The sequence below is a fragment of the Camelina sativa genome, chromosome 3, assembly GCF_000633955.1.
Source record: "Camelina sativa cultivar DH55 chromosome 3, Cs, whole genome shotgun sequence".
NCBI classification, from domain to species: Eukaryota; Viridiplantae; Streptophyta; class Magnoliopsida; order Brassicales; family Brassicaceae; genus Camelina; species Camelina sativa.
In genome coordinates, this window is record NC_025687.1 from 21,235,741 (window position 1) to 21,254,183 (window position 18,443).

At 36.1% G+C, this 18,443-nt stretch overlaps 2 protein-coding genes, 1 long non-coding RNA gene and 1 pseudogene across 3 annotated transcripts; 3 read left to right on the top strand and 1 right to left on the bottom strand.

Moving 5' to 3' along the window:
* Window positions 1,392-3,379, top strand: LOC109132283. The gene is made up of 2 exons (XR_002037553.1): window positions 1,392-1,465; window positions 3,033-3,379. It is a non-coding gene; the product is annotated as an uncharacterized LOC109132283 (long non-coding RNA).
* Window positions 5,804-13,122, top strand: LOC104779167 (annotated as a pseudogene).
* Window positions 13,700-14,857, top strand: LOC109130716 (putative F-box protein At1g46984). Its single transcript, XM_019240586.1, is given in 3 exon segments — window positions 13,700-13,719; window positions 13,721-14,366; window positions 14,369-14,857. Coding segments are annotated over 3 exon segments (1,155 nt in total).
* Window positions 15,801-17,696, bottom strand: LOC104777649 (F-box protein At1g47056-like). Its single transcript, XM_010501934.2, has one exon. It carries the CDS (start codon window positions 17,535-17,537, stop codon window positions 15,975-15,977), a length of 1,563 nt encoding a protein of 520 aa, XP_010500236.1. The 5' UTR covers window positions 17,538-17,696; the 3' UTR covers window positions 15,801-15,974.

Below are 18,443 nucleotides of genomic sequence, written 5' to 3' on the forward strand. Positions count from 1 at the left end.
TATCAAATACTCATGCATCTCAATTTGTGTTTGTGGTGCAGGTAAAGGCAAAGTGTGATCGTGGAATCAAGGCGATGAAGAGGAGGATGTTCTACGGACTCGATTGGTTGTTGTCTGGCATTGCTAGGTTGCTAGAGTTGGGTCATTAGAACATTGTTAAGATTGCTGGTTCTATGTTTTCCCTGTTGTTTGGTTATTGGAATTGATATACTTGATTATTGGTTATTAATTATTGGATAATTTGTTGGTTATTGGTATTTGGTATTATTTCCGCTGTTTGGTTTAATTGTGGTTAGGAGACTAGTGGGTATGAGACCACTAGTTATAGAGTATTTATTTATATTATATATTATTATTATTATTATTATTTAATTTAAAAAAAACGGGTCGGTCATTTCAATTTTTAAGAACCGGAATAAACCAAATAATAGTTTTTTAAGTTTGAATGTCTGTTAAATCAAGCTTTCTACTCATTTGTATTAAGAATCATTTTTGTCTATTTTATATTATGACTGAACTATTGCTTAATTTTTTAGGTGATGTGGGATATTGTACCCGTATTTTTTTATTCATCTATTGAATAATATATGTTCGTTTTTTAAAAAATTGTATTATATCATATGCAGGAAAAAATTCACAATTTTTATCAACTAAATATATTATAGAATAATTTAAATATAAATTGAAATAAAAAAGAAAAGTAATTATAAATTTATGTTTGAATGAGGTAGATAATATATTTCTTTATTTTTTTAATCATATCTATAATTAATTTTAAAATTTTTGGTAACTAATATTAAAATCAGTGCATTAAATGCTAATTTTTTCCAAAATAATTTTTTTGCAAAAGTTGCTGCAAAAATATAGATGAGCATATGTAGGGGTGTCAAAACGGGTCAGAAGCCCGCGCGCATAGCCTAATAAGAAGCCAAGCGGAGCGGGCTTGGGCCTAGTCATTGAAGCCCAAATTTTCGCGGGCATAGCGGACCGGACCCGTTTGGTCGGCGGATTCAAGCGGTCATGCCCGTCGCGGATTGCGGGTCTGCGGATTACCCGATGGTCCATCGATCTGTGGAGACGAAGACGAAGAACAGAAGAAGAAGATGAAGGATGTTTCATCGGTAGAGATTTACAACTGATTTTTATGGTCAGATGATTATTTCATCTTCTTCTTGACATCTCTACCGATGGAACATCGGGTAATCATGTTCTTCTCAATTTTCTGAAACTAACAAGGTAATTAGAGATTTACAACTTATTTTTATGGTCAGATGATTTCAAATTGTACCAGCAGGAGTTATAGAAATTGCGAATTTAAGTCTCAGTGCTGCTTCTCAATATGTGTTTGTGATTTTGTTTGTTATGGGATTGATGTATTGTTGTTCTTCCTGGGAATCGAAATCGTGGTTTTGTTTCACTGGATTTGAGTGGAATGTTGAAATTTCTAATTCACGGTCTGTTCTAGGTATCCGGGTTTTCTTATACTACTTTTGTTGTTTTAGGCCATTGTGTTTTGCGAATCGTAATTTTGATTCGACTGTGTTGTTTTGGGAATAGAGAAATTGATAACTTGGGATTGAATCTAACTGCAGTTATTATTATGTTGTGTGTTAGTTTGTTACCAACTTATCTTCCTCTGCAAGTTTAAGATACTATTTATGATTTTGTTCTTGTTTCTGTTTCTTTAATGCAATGAAGAAATTAGAGGTTGTTGTATAAATCATGTTCTTACTAGTTGATTATATCTGACATGGTATATATATTAGCGATACGATTATGTGATTAGTCTTTTAGAGTACGCACTTAGATTGAATGTTAGGTTGTTTGAATTTGGTAATGAGATGTTTGGCCAATTTGTTTTACTGCAAGGTTTTGTTTATTGTCATTGTCATTTCCATCTGCTTAATATGCTTCAGTTTGGATTCTTTGGGCATTGGGATTGCAGAACTTTTTTGGTTTCAATCCTTTGGGCATTGGATTGCAGAATTTTGTTTATATGATCTCTAAGCTTCTTATTTTCTTATTTTGTGTGTTCTTACAGTTCTTCTGCGGATCTAAGAGCCTAATTAATTCTAGTTCAGCTAAAAGGAATTTTTTATTAGACACATATTTCATGAGTATAAAAGGATTTTTTTGAGGAACTCTGTTTGTACCATATCTGTAGTGCTTTCATTCATAGTTCATGATTTCACTTCCGTCTCATAGGATTAAAATTCTGCTTTGAGCTTTGATTAGCTGGCTTATAGTGACTTGTTTATGACTCATTTAATCCAACTTGAAGTAGTTTTTGTGAAAAGCTCATTTAATCCTTGATAAAAAGGTTGGAGCGACAGCGACTTGTCCTACTTGCAGAGCACTTGTTTTACCTCCTGAGAATGCCACATCTGTAGTAGCAGGCCAACGCGGATGAGAAGAAAAGATGCCCGCGGATATGCCTGTTAGTCCGCAAAACTAAGCGGAGCGGGCATGGGCAGTGATATGTCACCCACCGCCCGTGGCGGACCTGTCCGTGACGGATCACTGAAAAGACGGGACTGTCACGGTCAGTCCGTTTGGGCGCGGGCATGCCCGTTTGACACCCCTAAGCATATGTTAATGAACTAAAAAGAACTAGACACATACTCTATGCTTAAGTTTTTTTTACGACACCTACGCTATTAAACAACTAGACATTAGGGTTACAAAATCAGTTTTGATAGCTTTCTCATTGGTCCTTAAGCATCATCTTTTGATTCTAGTTAAGGTAACACAGTAACAAATTTATCCTTCAACATTTATAAAATTGATTCTATCAAACTTAAACAGTAGTTATATATATTTTTTCTTTTCTATTTATTCTGTTCGGTTAAATGTTTTTTCCTAAAATTGCAATGTAATTATTGTAAACAAAAAAAAAATGTTTAAGAACTAATATTTTGTTTTAGTTTGTTTATTTATTTATTTTTGTTATACGAAGATGTGATTAAGTTTTGTGGACTTTTTTTTATTTATTTAAACTAAGGTATTTTATTTTTGTTGGCTTCTTATTTTAGTTAGTCTTCGCAGGGCTGGAGCTGTCCCAGTTATGGTACTGGGAGGATCTGGGGTGACTGAGGCAGGATCATTGTTTTCCGGTGCCTCTGCTATAGCTTTCATATACGTCCTTCTCAGGATAGCGTTTTTCTTCAAAAGGGAATACTCAATCTTAGGTCTTAGGTCTAATTATAATTTTTTTACAGATTGGTCTTTGGTTTTACAGATTTATAAATTCTCAAGTCATTTTTCTTGCAATTATTCCTTTTCTTTATCAATTTTAGTTTTGTTATATGTTTTCTATACAGTCGGATCTAATCGAACTTCTATATAGTAAAATTAATTAACATGAAAATTATGGGGTCTTCAAGAATATCTAATGTGGTTGGTTATGTTGTGACTCAGGCGGTTGTAGCTGAGGACTCCTACTTCCACTGGTAAAAAGATATACGTAATTAAATATACTATTATAGCATTTTTAACTCCTTAAGGAGTTAGTTAACTATAATAAATCTCTATATGAAGTAAGAACTAACATAATTGGTGGTGACAATGATTGCATCTTGCTTCGTAAACCAAGATGTATATATCTAGTTAGTTTGCTATAATTCATCGATTTCCAAAATCAAATTAATTTAACTATTTATATTATCCAATGATAATTATAAAAATATGAGCGTAACTCTCAACGTTAAAATATAGTTATGAACTTATGAAAATGAGCACTCTCTTTGGAAAAATTTCATGTTATGCTCACCATTATGAGTATAGAAAAAAAACATCTACTAACAAGATCCAAAACTATTATAGGTTCATTTGTTATCTCTTTTGCACCCTATGAAGAAAGTACATTATCTCTATGAGTCTATGACCAATTTTCGTAGGAGAAATCTCCTAATCTCAATCAGGATATGTGTTTTTTATATCCAATTGTCTTCGAAATGTTGTGATTCAGTCAATGACAAAAGAAAGATAATTCTTGGTTCAGTTCTCAGACCAAGCTTTCTACCTAATTTTTTTGACTTTTGTTGCAGCAAAATATCAAAATATATCCATCCATTCGACAACTTCATCATATATGTTTGTAAGCCTAATTGATTTGTATGCGTTATGATAAACACAGGGAAGAATTGCAACAAGCGCTTCATATTCATACATGACTGGACATGGACATCGAACCATGGGCTTTGTTAATTTATAATGCAAGTTTTAATTTTCTACATACATGACTTGAGTATTTGGCTTACTGACATTTCTCGCCTGCTTCTCGTTTGCGTTTTAATTTTATGTTTAAAATTTAACTGTAATGTTGGATATACTGTATTTTGTAATCATAATGACGTTGTTATCTATGAGGCCCTTGTACACTACTCTTTTTTATTATTCAAAGATAATAATAAATTTCTCATATAGTATAATTTTAAATGACAATATCTTCTAAAGTCATATTCAAATTTAAATGACCAAACATTCAATATATATGGTTCAATATTTTTGAGTGCATGTATTCAAACTATTTAACTTTTTTTTCTTAATTAAAATAGTTGAATAAACTACACATATGTAGAAAAATATATTTCAAATAGGAAATAAAGATATTTCACATTTATGTTAATTTCTTTTTGTCAAAAAGTATCAAAAGATTAATGGGTAGTCTTAGATACACTGAATAATGAAAAAAAACTAGGATTTTTAATGACTAAAACTTTATTTCTACTATGGAGATTTGGCTATTAATCCATTGAATATAATGATTATAAATAGAGGATTATTTTTCTATCTACGACACATTCACATTACCAAAAACCATTTTCTGAAAAAAAAAACCCCAAAACCATTTTCCATTCATAATTTTCCTCTTCTTACTCCTATTCTGCTACTCGTTTTTGTAAACCCTCAATCTCATTTCTCAGGTTGTTAAGGTACCTTTGCTGTGTCCCTATTTAATTGTTTTATTTATAATTGTTGTTGAGGATTATATATATACGGACTTTAATTTATGTTCAAGTTATGAATTTTTTGTATTATTTGTATGATTAATGTGTCGTGATGAAACGTCATATATAATAGATAATTTTTTGTGTTTTTGTTTTTGTTCTTGTTGATGTCAAAATTGAAATTATATATGTATGATAATTCTACACAAGATATGTTCTATGTCTCGTTGTTTGTGAAGACTCCAATTTGATTAAGAGTTCTTCTTAATCTAGGGGATATCATCACAACAGAATTCAGATCTGAACACATTGTTATGCAACTGAATTATGTGGTTTGAATATTGTCAAACAATAGTTTTATAAACTCCTTTCAAACACCTTACTTTTTATATTCATCATTTCAAGTCGTTTTTTTGTGGCTTACTCAGAATAATTTAAACTTTCTGAATCAAGTCTCGAATACATTTTACCTTTGTTGCCTTTGAGAGATTAAAATTTATTTGTGAAATGTTGATTGTTGTGTCCTTGTTTCAATAGCATCATCGAGTGTCTGTCTAGATACTTGATTATTATTTTAGGGTTCCCATAATTATCAACTTTGCGTTTATAGTGAATGAATGGACTCTTTCATTTATTAGTGTTGCATAAAAACAATTGTTTCTTTATTCTTTTATCATTATTAAAAAAATTCAACACGGTTTTTTTTGTTTCTTAGTTAACTTTTGGAATATTCAAAACCTTTGTATAATGTTATCCACAACCATTATTTTGTAAACCTCTCGCTATATCTTGTCTACTTGTTTGATTTTCACTAATCTATGACTTCTTATTTTTGTATATTGATAGGATTTGCAATGGATAACCTCATAAACACATCATCAACATATCCTCCTCTAGTGGTCTCACGGCTTCCAAACATTAATCCATTTGATGATTCGAACAAGCGTTCTTCTGAGGCAGATGTTGGTCATGGTACTGGTCCAAGTAACGATGAAACCCACATCATAACAGTCGGCTATCTTCCTCTGATGGTAGCACCAGTGCAAACCATTCGACACTCTAATGATTTGAACAACTACTCATATGCTGCGGGGGATGGGCTAAGTATTGCTTCAACAGCTGCCCTTCCTCCTCCTCTAGATGTCACACCACTATGAACCGTTGGACCATCTGATGACGTCAACAACTACTTATATGGTGTTGGGTCAAGTACTGCTCCAGTAAAACAAGGACGTGGTCGACCAAAGGGTTCCAAAAACGTGAAAAAGACCCCGACGAAGAAGCCAAACACAGAAGATCCCAACAGGAAAAAGGTTCTTTCTCCTAGAAACTTTGATTCAGGGATAACCGAAACAGAGAGAGAAACTGGAAACCACGCGATAGTTGAGGTTGTTTTGATGCGGTTTGATGCGGTTAGGCAGAGATTTTGCCAACTAAACCTCCAGAAAGGCATCCTTACAACCGCATATGCTAATTGCAGGACTATGGGGGTGCAAACTAATAGGAGAAGGAGGACAGGTCCTGTTCTTGGAGTAGAAGTAGGTGATATATTCTATTACTGGGGTGAAATGTGCTTAGTCGGACTACACAAACAAACTGTCAGCAGCATTGATTATATGACGACTAGTGATGGTGAAGTAGAACCTCTTGCAGCGAGTGTGGTTACATCAGGACAGTACAACGATGAAACCGAGAACCTTGAATGGTTGATCTATTCTGGATATGGCGGAATGGATAAGAACGGTTTACCTCAAGATCAGACTATGGAAAGAGGGAACCTGGCACTAGATACAAGTAGAAGAATAGGAAACGAAGTTAGAGTCATCCGAGGCAGAGGCGACCCCAATGATGATACTAGAAAGGTATACATCTACGATGGGATTTATCTTGTTTCTGAGACATATTCTGTGATAGGAAAAAGCGGCTGTAAAGAGTTTAAGTTTAAAATGGTGAGGAAACCAGGCCAACATAATTCTGGTTATGCAAACTGGAAATTAGCTGATGATTTGAGGATGCACAACCCGATTGATTAAAGGCAGGGTTTTATACTTCTAGATGTTTCTTTTGGAAAGGAGGCTTTACGAGTCCCGCTGGTTAACGATGAAGATGAAAATGACAAAGCTATTCCTGAAGATTTTGAATACATCACATCTCAGCATTACTCAAGAATGACGCTTGATTTAGACATCGATCTCCAAGCACTTGGGTGTTAAAAGTAATTCATCATCACTTTCACATGTGCTACAAAGATTTACTGAAAGTCAAAAAGAGAAGGTAATTAAATAGGACGGTGCTTCTATTGTTGAAATAAGAAGTGGTGGTTGTTATGTTTGTCAACAAAAGTGGGCTGCAAGCTTCCTATAAATAGAGAGAGATCAAGCGAGAGCAAATCATCCCATAGCATCCAATATAATAAAGAGAAGTTGCAATACTAAGCAACATATAAATAAGAGAGTGTGTGAGGTTTGGAAAAATAACGAGTGGTGTGAGATTTGAGTGTTTTTACTATAAGTTATAAACTTTGTATTGTGAGTGATTTACAAATAAATATAAGAGTGTTTTATTTAGTTGGCTTATATATTTGTGGTTAATTTATAAATTGTGTATTTACAAGATACCAATTATACTTTAACCCAATATTAAACCGATTAATTTCTCAACATTTGGTATCAGAGCGAAGTCGATCCGACCAACTCTAATATATATTTGTTTAGTTGTTATTTGGAAGCTTTTGGTAAAATCATGACGGATTTTACTACCTCTATTGAGAAGCTCAATAACAACAATTATGGGTCATGGAGTACTCGCATGAAGTTTTATTTGCTCGGACAAGATTTATGGGATATCGTTAACGGAGCTGAGACGACACCACCAAGAGAAGCAAGAAGCACAGATACAACTTCCGACACCTCAACCTCAACACCGGTACGACAAGATGCTGCACCTCAAAGACCAACGAGTGATCATGACGCCTTAAAGAAGTGGAAGGTCAAGGCTGGTAAAGCCATGTATGCTTTAACCGTGGCTGTAGAAGAAGATTTTCTACAACGGATTAAAGATGCCCGAACACCAAAAGAAGCTTGGGACATATTGACGGCAATCTTTGCGAAGAAGAATGACGCAAAATTACAAAGGCTTGAGAATGAGCTTTTGTCTATCTCCCAGAAGAATATGACCGTGAGTCAATATTTTTCAAAAGTGAAGTCTCTTTGTGATGAGATTTCTAAACTAGATCCTGAAAATTCTATTACTCAGACAAGAATGAAAAGAATTATCATTCATGGTCTGAAGCCAGAATACAAGAGTATTATTACGGCAACTCGGGGCTGGGCTACCGAGCCAACTTTAGCAGATCTAGAGAATTTGCTAATGAATGAGGAGGATCTAGATAAACCCACACTTAGCCGACCAACCAATGGTGAAGAGACAGCTTTATTCACCAATAAGAGAAATGACCAAGGTTATGGTTATGGTCGTGGTCGAGGACGTGGTCGAGGTCGCGGTCGAGGACGCGGACGTGGTACCGGGAGATTCAACGGACAAGAACGAGATGCTCAAGGAAACCATGAGAGAAGTTTCCAATCAGGGGGAGCTCGAGGAGCTCAAAATAATCAAGGTGGTCAGAATCGATGGCAACAAAATAATAATGAAAGTGATGCATGTTACCATTGTGGCAAGAAGGGACATTATGCAAGAAATTGTTGGTCAAAGAAAGTTGAAGGAAATGCTGCCACAAGTTCAAAGAATGAAGGACATGGAGAAGAAGATTGGGAGTTTGAAACTTCTTTCTTTGCGGAGGAAGTGGATCTTGATGATGGAAGAGAGGAAGACTCAATAAAAGAATTTGCACTCACCGCTGTATGCGATCACTCAGTCGACTACAAAAATGATTGGATCGTTGACTCTGGGTGTTCAAATCATATGACAGGAGATGTGTCAAAATTAGTGAACATCACAAAATACAATGGAGATCGTGTTATTATAACAGCTGATAACACACAATTGCCAATAGCCCATGTTGGTGAGACAAATCTACCACAAAAGAATGGACATGAAGAAATTCAACTTCGAAATGTTTACCATGTCCCAGGAATGAAGAAGAACCTGTTATCCGTACCCCAACTCACAAGTGCAGGCAACTACGTACTGTTTGGTCCAGAAGATGTGAAGGTGTATCGAGAATTAAAAATTATTGGCACACCGTTCATAGAAGGACCAAAAATGAGGGCTATTTATGTGATGTCAGCAGAAGAAGCCTATGTTGAAAAAACGAGGAGAAGTGACACTGGCGACTTGTGGCATGCACGACTCGGACATGTCAATTACAGCAAATTAAAGATTATGATGCAGAAGTCGATGTTGAAGGGACTCCCACAACTTGAGATGAACCATGAGATTGTGTGCGCAGGATGCCAATATGGTAAGGCACATCAATTGCCTTACAAGGATTCAAATTTTAAAGCTAAGGAGCCGTTGGAGCTGGTTCATTCAGATTTGCTGGGAAAAATCAAACAACCATCAACACGTGGTTATCAATATTTGATAACCTTTATTGATGATTTTTCAAGATACGTATGGGTTTATTTTCTAAAGCATAAAGATGAGGCTTTAGAAAAATTTAAAGAATTCAAGACCACAGTAGAACGTGAGCTCGGTAAAACGATCAAGTGCCTACGCACTGATAATGGAGGAGAATACACTTCAAACGAGTTTAACAACTACCTTAAGGAGGTTAATATTCGGAGACAACTCACTTGTGCAAAAACTCCACAACAAAATGGAGTAGCCGAAAGAAAGAATCGCCACCTCGCAGAAATTTGTCGAAGTCTTCTGCACGCTAAGAACGTTGATACAAGATTTTGGGCAGAATGCATGAAGACGGGTGTTTATATCACCAATAGGCTGCCACAACCAAGATTGGAGTTTGTTTCACCATTTCAGAAGTTATATGATGTGAAACCAACGGTCAGTTACTTTCGAGTATTTGGATGTGTGTGCTATGTTTTTATTGCCGATGAAGATCGCAGTAAATTTGACAAGAAGGCCATTCGCTGCATTTTTGTGGGATACGACGAACAAAAGAAAGGCTGGAGATGTTGTGATCCCAATACAAACAAGATATATGTCTCACGAAATGTTGTATTCGATGAGGCATCTTCGTGGTGGGCAAACAAGGTAGCTTTACCAGATACGCATGAGTTGCAAGAAAAATTACAAACGAAGTTACAACTAGAATCGTCTCCTGGCAATGAAGACACAGAAGAACAGTTACCGTCACCTCAATCGAACGTTGGATCCAAGTCAAGAAGCCCTTGGAAAACAGGTGTTCATGAAACACCAAATGAAGTGGAGACCACTCAACAAGAAGAACAACAAGTGGAGCCAGTACAACCTCAACTACGAAGGTCTATAAGAGAAAGACGTAAAAATCCAAAGTACATAAATGCTGCGTATGCTGAAGTTAAAGAGCCAACTACATTCGAAGAAGCGTCAAGGAATCCAGAATGGAGAAAAGCTATGGAAGAAGAAATTTTGGCACTAAAACAAAATCAAACTTGGAATTTAGTGCCTAAACCGGAAGGTGTTAAACCAATATCCTGCAAATGGGTTTACAAGCTGAAAACTCTTCCAGACGGTACAATCGAACGATACAAGGCCCGATTAGTTGTACGTGGATTTTCTCAAGAGTATGGTATAGACTATGATGAGACATTTAGTCCAGTGGCAAAGATAACCACAGTTCGTGTGCTACTAGCACTAGCCGCAAGTAAGTCATGGAATTTATGGCAGATGGATGTGAAGAACGCTTTTCTAAATGGAGAACTTGATCGTGAAATTTATATTGATCAACCCCAAGGATTCGTAAATCACGAAAAACCAGAGTATGTGTGCAAATTAAAGAAGGCTTTGTATGGTTTAAAGCAGGCGCCTAGAGCATGGTACGGGAAGATTGCGGAGTTTTTAGTCCAAAGTGGTTATCATGTTGCCCCATCAGATTCGAGTCTGTTCGTGAAGATTCAAGGAGAAAAATTATCAATTATTCTTGTATATGTCGATGATATAATCATCACCGGAGATGACACGGGCGAGATTCAAAGGACAAGGGAAAACTTGTTTGTTCGATTTCAAATGAAAGAACTTGGTGAATTAAATCACTTCCTAGGATTGGAAGTTGAAAGAACAAAAGACGGCATATTTCTTGGTCAACAGAAATATGCAAGAGATCTCATTCAGAAGTTTGGGTTAGCTGAGTGTAAACCAATCACTACACCAATGGAGCCAAATTTGAAGTTGTGTGCCTATGATGGAAAAGACTTGGATGATACAACAATGTATCGACAAATCGTAGGTAGTCTTATCTATCTTACTCTTTCTAGACCCGACATAACTTTCGCTGTAGGCGTTGTTAGCAGGTTCATGCAGAAACCGAAGAAACCACACCTTGAAGCAGTTAAAAGAATCTTGAGATATATCAAAGGCACGATTGATTGGGGACTCCTTTACAAGAAAGGAGTACAAAGTAAGCTCAATGGTTATTGCGATGCTGACTATGCTGGAGATCATGACACTCGGAGGTCAACTACTGGATATGTATTTAACCTTGGTTCTGGAGCTATATCATGGTGCAGTAAGAGACAACCTACCGTTTCTCTTTCAACCACAGAAGCAGAATATAGAGCAGGAGCAATGGCAACACAAGAATGTGCTTGGTTGACTCAACTCATGAAAGATTTAAACCAACCGATAGAAGATGGAGTTCCATTACACTGTGACAACCTGTCAGCAGTTCGTTTAGCCGAAAATCCTGTTTTTCATGCTCGAACAAAACATGTGGAGGTACATTATCATTTCTTGCGAGAAAAGGTACTTCAAGGAGATATTGTCATGAAACCAATCAAGACACAAGATCAGGTTGCAGACATCTTTACAAAAAGCTTATCTGCATCTAAGGTTATCGGATTTCGAATGTTACTTGGAATGACTACACGCACAAGGAAAGTTGATAATGAGGGGGAGTGTTAAAAGTAATTCATCATCACTTTCACATGTGCTACAAAGATTTACTGAAAGTCAAAAAGAGAAGGTAATTAAATAGGACGGTGCTTCTATTGTTGAAATAAGAAGTGGTGGTTGTTATGTTTGTCAACAAAAGTGGGCTGCAAGCTTCCTATAAATAGAGAGAGATCAAGCGAGAGCAAATCATCCCATAGCATCCAATATAATAAAGAGAAGTTGCAATACTAAGCAACATATAAATAAGAGAGTGTGTGAGGTTTGGAAAAATAACGAGTGGTGTGAGATTTGAGTGTTTTTACTATAAGTTATAAACTTTGTATTGTGAGTGATTTACAAATAAATATAAGAGTGTTTTATTTAGTTGGCTTATATATTTGTGGTTAATTTATAAATTGTGTATTTACAAGATACCAATTATACTTTAACCCAATATTAAACCGATTAATTTCTCAACATTGGGTTCCAGAATTTTCAAGGTCAACTATCCTTTCATCAAAGATGCATGTGCGTGAAAAGAAACGGTGGCGAGTTACCGTACCATAACTCCATTTTGGTTTGTCGTAAACCATTGATTTACGAATGCGGTGAATATTGTTCATGCCCCAACGGCTGTAAAAACCGATTAGTTCAAAACGGTTTGAAGCTGCACATGGAAGTGTTCAAGACAAGAAAGTGTGGTTGGGGTGTACGTTCTTGGGATCCAATCCGAGCTGGGACCTTCATCTGTGAGTTTGCTGGTGTGAGGAAGACAAATGAAGAAGTACAAGAAAATGATAACTTCGTGTTCGACTCATCTCGGTTATATATGAGGTTTAAGTGGAACTACGAACCTGAGCTTGTGTGTGAAGATGTATGGGAAAGTGTCCCTGAAGTTTTCAATATGACGACGCAAGTCTTGTTAAGCGCCAAAGAAAAAGGGAATGTTGCTCGATTCATGAATCACAGCTGTAAGCCTAATGTTTTCTGGCAGCCTATTAAATCTGATACGTATGTTCGCATTGGGTTTTTTGCGATGAAGCATATTCCTCCGATGACAGAGTTAACATACCACTGTGGAGTTTCTTTTGTTGAGCGTATTGGAGAAGATGAGAGGCTTTACAAAGGCAACAAGATTTGTCTTTGTGGTTCAGTCAACTGTTGTAGCTCTTTCGGCTGATTTGTACTTTATATATCATTATTTGGTTCTTCTTTTGTAATTTGTTTCTCTAATTTCTGTTTTTTCCTTTTAATTTCTTTGTTTTTTTTTTCATTTAATTAATTTTGTCTAATAAAAAAAATTCTTGGTTTTCTTTGATTTTTTTTTTCCTGTTCTTTAAAATCTTTGTTTTTTCCATTTAATTCTATCTAATAAAAAATGTTATTTTTTTCATTGAATTTTGTCTAATTTCTCATTCATTAATTAAAGTCATTCGATATTTAAAACAGATTACGGTAACAGCCCTAAAAAATTCATTTGATGAAATGCAAAAATAAAAACTGATTTAAATAAGAAAAAATTCTAAAATTGTATATATTAATATTTTTTCTATAACAACTAAACCTAGTCTCCTCCCGTAAAAGCCCTAAAAAATGAAAAAAATCATTTGGTGAAATGCGAAAATAAAAAATTATATAATAGGAAACATTATAAAAAGCTATACTGTATATCTTAATATTTTTTCTATAACCATTAAACCTAGTTTGCTCAAGTAAAACTGTATTCATCGACCAAAATTTGTTGAGTAAAAGACGCCATGAACAGACAGAAGAACGATTCAGCTTCACCATAAACGCATCCGACGCTACACAAAATCATCGGACTCAACTTATGTAATAGAGACGCTTCCCACCGATGTCATCATCGAGATACTCTCAAGATTACCTACAAATTCCATCGGAATATGTCGCTTAGTGTCAAAGCAATGGTCGTCCATACTTCGAAGTCGGGATTTCGCGGAATCTTTCCTCACCAGGTCATTGGCTCGGCCGCGTCTTTTGTTCACCTTCAGATGTGGCAGCAAGTGTCACCTCTTGCTATCCCCTCAGCCTCGAAATTTTGATGGGAACAAAATTAGTGTTGTAGCAACTGACTATCATATCGGTTTTTCTGGAAATTGGTGCATGCGAAGTTTTCAATGTGTTCATGGATTTATCTATCTGGACCATAGGAAGAGGAGGTTAAATGGAAAGAATAGGGTTTCTATGATTTGGAACCCTTGCACGGGTCAGCAGATACCTTTACCTAAGTTGGGAGTGTCGGATAGTCATTCGAAAAGGTTTCTCGGGTATGATCCTATCGAGAGAGTATTCAAGGTTTTGTGCATAACATCCTCCAAAGAGCATCAAGTTTTGACTCTAGGAACTGGAGGAGAACTGTCCTGGAGAAAGATTGAGTGTTCGTTTCCGCATTATCCTCGGAAAATGAGCAAATGAGCAATGCGCTATGCACCAATGGCGTTTTATATTACAAACATTCTAATTCTATGATAGTATGTTTTGATGTTAGGTCTGAGAAATTTAGTTTTATAGAAATAAAAATATATGTCGACCTTTTGTGTCTAATAAACAATAAGGGAAAATTAGGTGTCCTAGTGCTTTTTCCTCACACTGGTCTTGCTCAGCTATGGGTTCTTGATGACACCAAAAAAGTGGTATGGTCGAAGCAAAACTTTGTTTTTCCATATACCACCTTTGAGGCTAGAAGAGTAACTGATACGGGTGAAATTTTGTGTGCGTCAAGTCGTTCTACCTGTCCATTCTATGTTTCCTACTATAATCTGGAGGAAGAGAGTGTTAGGAGAATTGAAATCGAAGGAATTCAAGACAAGGTATTGATGGGTCAAGATGGACATTACCCTTCTGAATTTTTCATCTTTCCAAACTATATTGAGAATATGATGTTTCTGAAATAACATTGAGGCGGCTGATCATGGGGGTTTGATTCTAATTAACAGTATTCTGAACTTTTACTATATTTCCACTTCACTTTATTATTGTCTAAACTCTTTCAATGACAACGATATTGTTATATTCTTCTCTCATATTGGGTTGCTTACTGTTGATCATACTGTTACTGTTTTTTTTAGTGTATATATGTTAATATGTATCACTTATAGATTACCTAGACTTGAGAAACAAATTTTACATAGAAAAGTATTAGCCTTATTCAGCTATGTGGGACGTTAAGAAATCAATCTGGGCAAGTGCTACGGGTGAAATTGTTTGGAGGTCATCAAGTCGTTTGACCGATCCATTATACTGTATGTTAACTTCTACAAACCGGAGATAGAGCATGTTCGAAGAGTTGAAATCAAAGGAATGAAAGACAAAAGTATCCACGGGTCAAGATCCTCATGAATCATTATTCTTCCTCACAAATTATGTTGAGAATCTGATGTTTCTGCAACAACATTGAGGTTGCTCACGGGTTTGGTTTCTAACTCTTACTATATTTCCACTTCAATTGATCCTTGCTTTATTGATGATGTTGTCTAAACTCTCATTGACATTGATCTTATTATTCTTCTTCATATTATTTTGCTTACTTCTACCTATCGGCTACTGCGTTTTAATAGATACATGTTTAACTTAAAGATTGCCTAGCCTTGAGAAACAAATTTTAGATTGAAAAATATTAGCGACATCTTGTGTGAGCTGTGAGTTTTCGAGAATGCAATGAAGAAAGAATTGGTGAAGTTCATATTAGTTTTGCCGACTTCGTGGAAGAATATGGCTGCATTTAATACTTTGTGTTTTTTCTACAACCTGGAGGAGAACACAGTTAGTTCTAAGAGTTATAACCGAAGAAGTTACAGATAATGGAGTCTTTGTAAGTCTTCAGTTTTCGTAACCATATTGCGGATGTGATGTTTCATGATTCTATTAAGTGTTGGCCACGTGATAGATCAGCCACGAAGTAATATTCAATTGAGTAATACAACAAACAATCTACTCCCATATATATACAATTGCGTTTGTAAGAAACAACATGATCAAGTAATTAACACAATATTAGCTGAGCGCAGCCAATCACCTGCTTGCCCGTCGTTGTCTCGAAGTGCAAGCTACTAAACTCATTCCGCTGAACAGTCCAACGCCTGATTTGAAATACCCTGAACGGCTTCTACTGCTTGACGCAATGCTTGGTGCCATGATCTGGCTGTTCAAATGAGGGAACTCGATTCTGTTTTCTTGCAAGCCTCCTACAGCATCATTGCTTGCTTCTTCTTCTTCTTGATGTTCTGGTTCCACGGTGTCTGCGTTAACCGAAAGCGTAGGCCTAACCGATCTTAACCAGTCTGCGCACCCACCCATTACTCCCTTGCATTTCTTGATTTTCACTTTAGTTAAACCTGGGCATCCGTTTGCAAGATTCTCGATCCCCACATCCGAAATGGGACAGTTCTTGATACATAATTTACGTAACGCCGGACATTTCGCCGCAATACAAGAAAGCTCAGGATCACCAAACGTATCACAACCACAAAGTGCCAATCTTTCGAGATTCTGACATTTCACAGCCAACATTCCTAAACTTAACGTAGTTGGATTCACTCCAATCAAAACCAGTTCCTGTAACTGAGAGCAAAACTTAGCCACAGCCACAAGCCCTTCGTCCCCAATCAGATTCGCTTTCCAACCATCAATATGAAGCTTTCTCAAACGCTTACACTTCTCTGCAATCGCAGCTAATCCAAAATTCGTGCATTCAGGTGTCTTCACAAGATGCAAAATCTCAAGACTCGAGCAATTCGATAACGCAGTAAGAGCTACATCACTCACTTGCATCCGTTCCAAATGTATCTCAACTATACCATGATCCTTAACAGCCATCTGTTGAAGAAGCACGTCCCAGTCACCAGAACACCTAAAAAGCTTCAAAGATCTAAGATTCTTCGCACCAACGATCACCGGACCGAAACACTGACCATTATAAAGCTCCTTCAAGCAAATCGACTTAAGAGACGAAGCAGCAACACCAGGACCAACCAACTCCGGAGCTACATCTGTGAATCCACGGAGACGCTTGATCGACAACTCCTCGAGGTTCGAGCAATGATCAAGCACAGCTTTCACACCTTTAGCTCCAAAATCACAAGATCCACAAGAGAATATCCTCAAACCTTTACAATTCTCAGCAAAAGCAGCCATACCTACATCGGTGAGCTCACGGCAAGCTCTAAGCTTAAGTCTCTTCAGATTTGGACACCGGAGAGAGATCTTAACAAGCGCTTCGTCTCCGATACTAACAGATCTACGGTCGCATTTTAAAGAGAGCTTCGTAACTGAATCGAATCGAGAGAAGAGAGAAGGTACCGAAGTAATCAGATCTGAACGAGCATGGAGAGAGAGACGGTAACGATTCTGTCCTTCAACGATCATCCACCGTCGACAAACTAAAGCACATCTTTTCCGGTTACCGGAGTTTAAGAACTGGAAGACCAAAGCTAAGCACTCGTCGGGTAAATACGATGTGTAGTCAGGTTGTGAAACCTCAGATTCGAGCGATTGAATCGGGAATTTTAGTGAGAACGATTTGGTTCTCCGTTGATTAAGGATTGAATTGCCGGCGGCGGAGGTTGATTGGCCCATCCACGAAGGTCTCCGATGGTCGTAGTCGTCGTCGTCTGCGGCGGAGAGGAGAATTTTGATTTTGATTTTGATTTTGAGGTTTCGGTTTTGTCGGTTAGTGAGAGATTTGAGCGTTGGTTTAATTTAAAGGGAAAGGTTGAGAAAATTAGTTTTGGGGAAGCTGTTGCTTAAGAGTGTGAAATTGTTTTATTTGTTTTTGTTTCGGTTTATAGTTATAATAATATGGTGTTGTATTTGTTTTTAAGTTTTTCAAAACAATATGGTTCTCTTCTAGAACCCATTTTTAGAGGACACAAACTGAGGAAGATTTTAATATATTTATTGATTCTTTTACTCTATTAATTGGTATTGTGATTATGTTATTTAATTAAGAAAGTAACATCTAAAATAAATAAATAAGGGAATCTACAAATTAAATTTAAAAAGGAAAAGGACAAGTTAGAATTATTTTCTTAACACTTTAATTAATTGAGAATAAGTTTGCATAGTTTTTATAAAGTTTTTAAGAGGTCTCTATAAAATTTTACAGAGATACAATATATATATATATATGTAGCTTACACAAATATTGGATAAATATTATATTTTAGTGATATTTTTAATTTAAAATTTAGGAGACATTTTTGAAAAAAGGTTAACTTTGAAATTCTCATTTCGACTTCTTTGTTTTACTAATTCTTTTTCTTTTCTTTTTTTTATGGTTTTGAATTTTTTAGTCTACATAATTAAAATATATACTATCAGAGACTATTCAAAATACCCAGAAAAAGTTTAGTTTTGGTGAAAGTTGGTAAAGTTCAATAAATATAAATTAGAAATTTTGGAATTTTCGTTTTATTTTGGAGTTTGCTTATTTCAGTCAATAAAGAACACTATACTTCCCAAACTTCATGTGTTTCCGTCCCA

Excerpts from the sequence above, each read along its gene's own strand:
- LOC104777649 (XM_010501934.2), bottom strand. The coding sequence starts at position 17,537 with ATGGGCCAATCAACCTCCGCCGCCGGCAATTCAATCCTTAATCAACGG.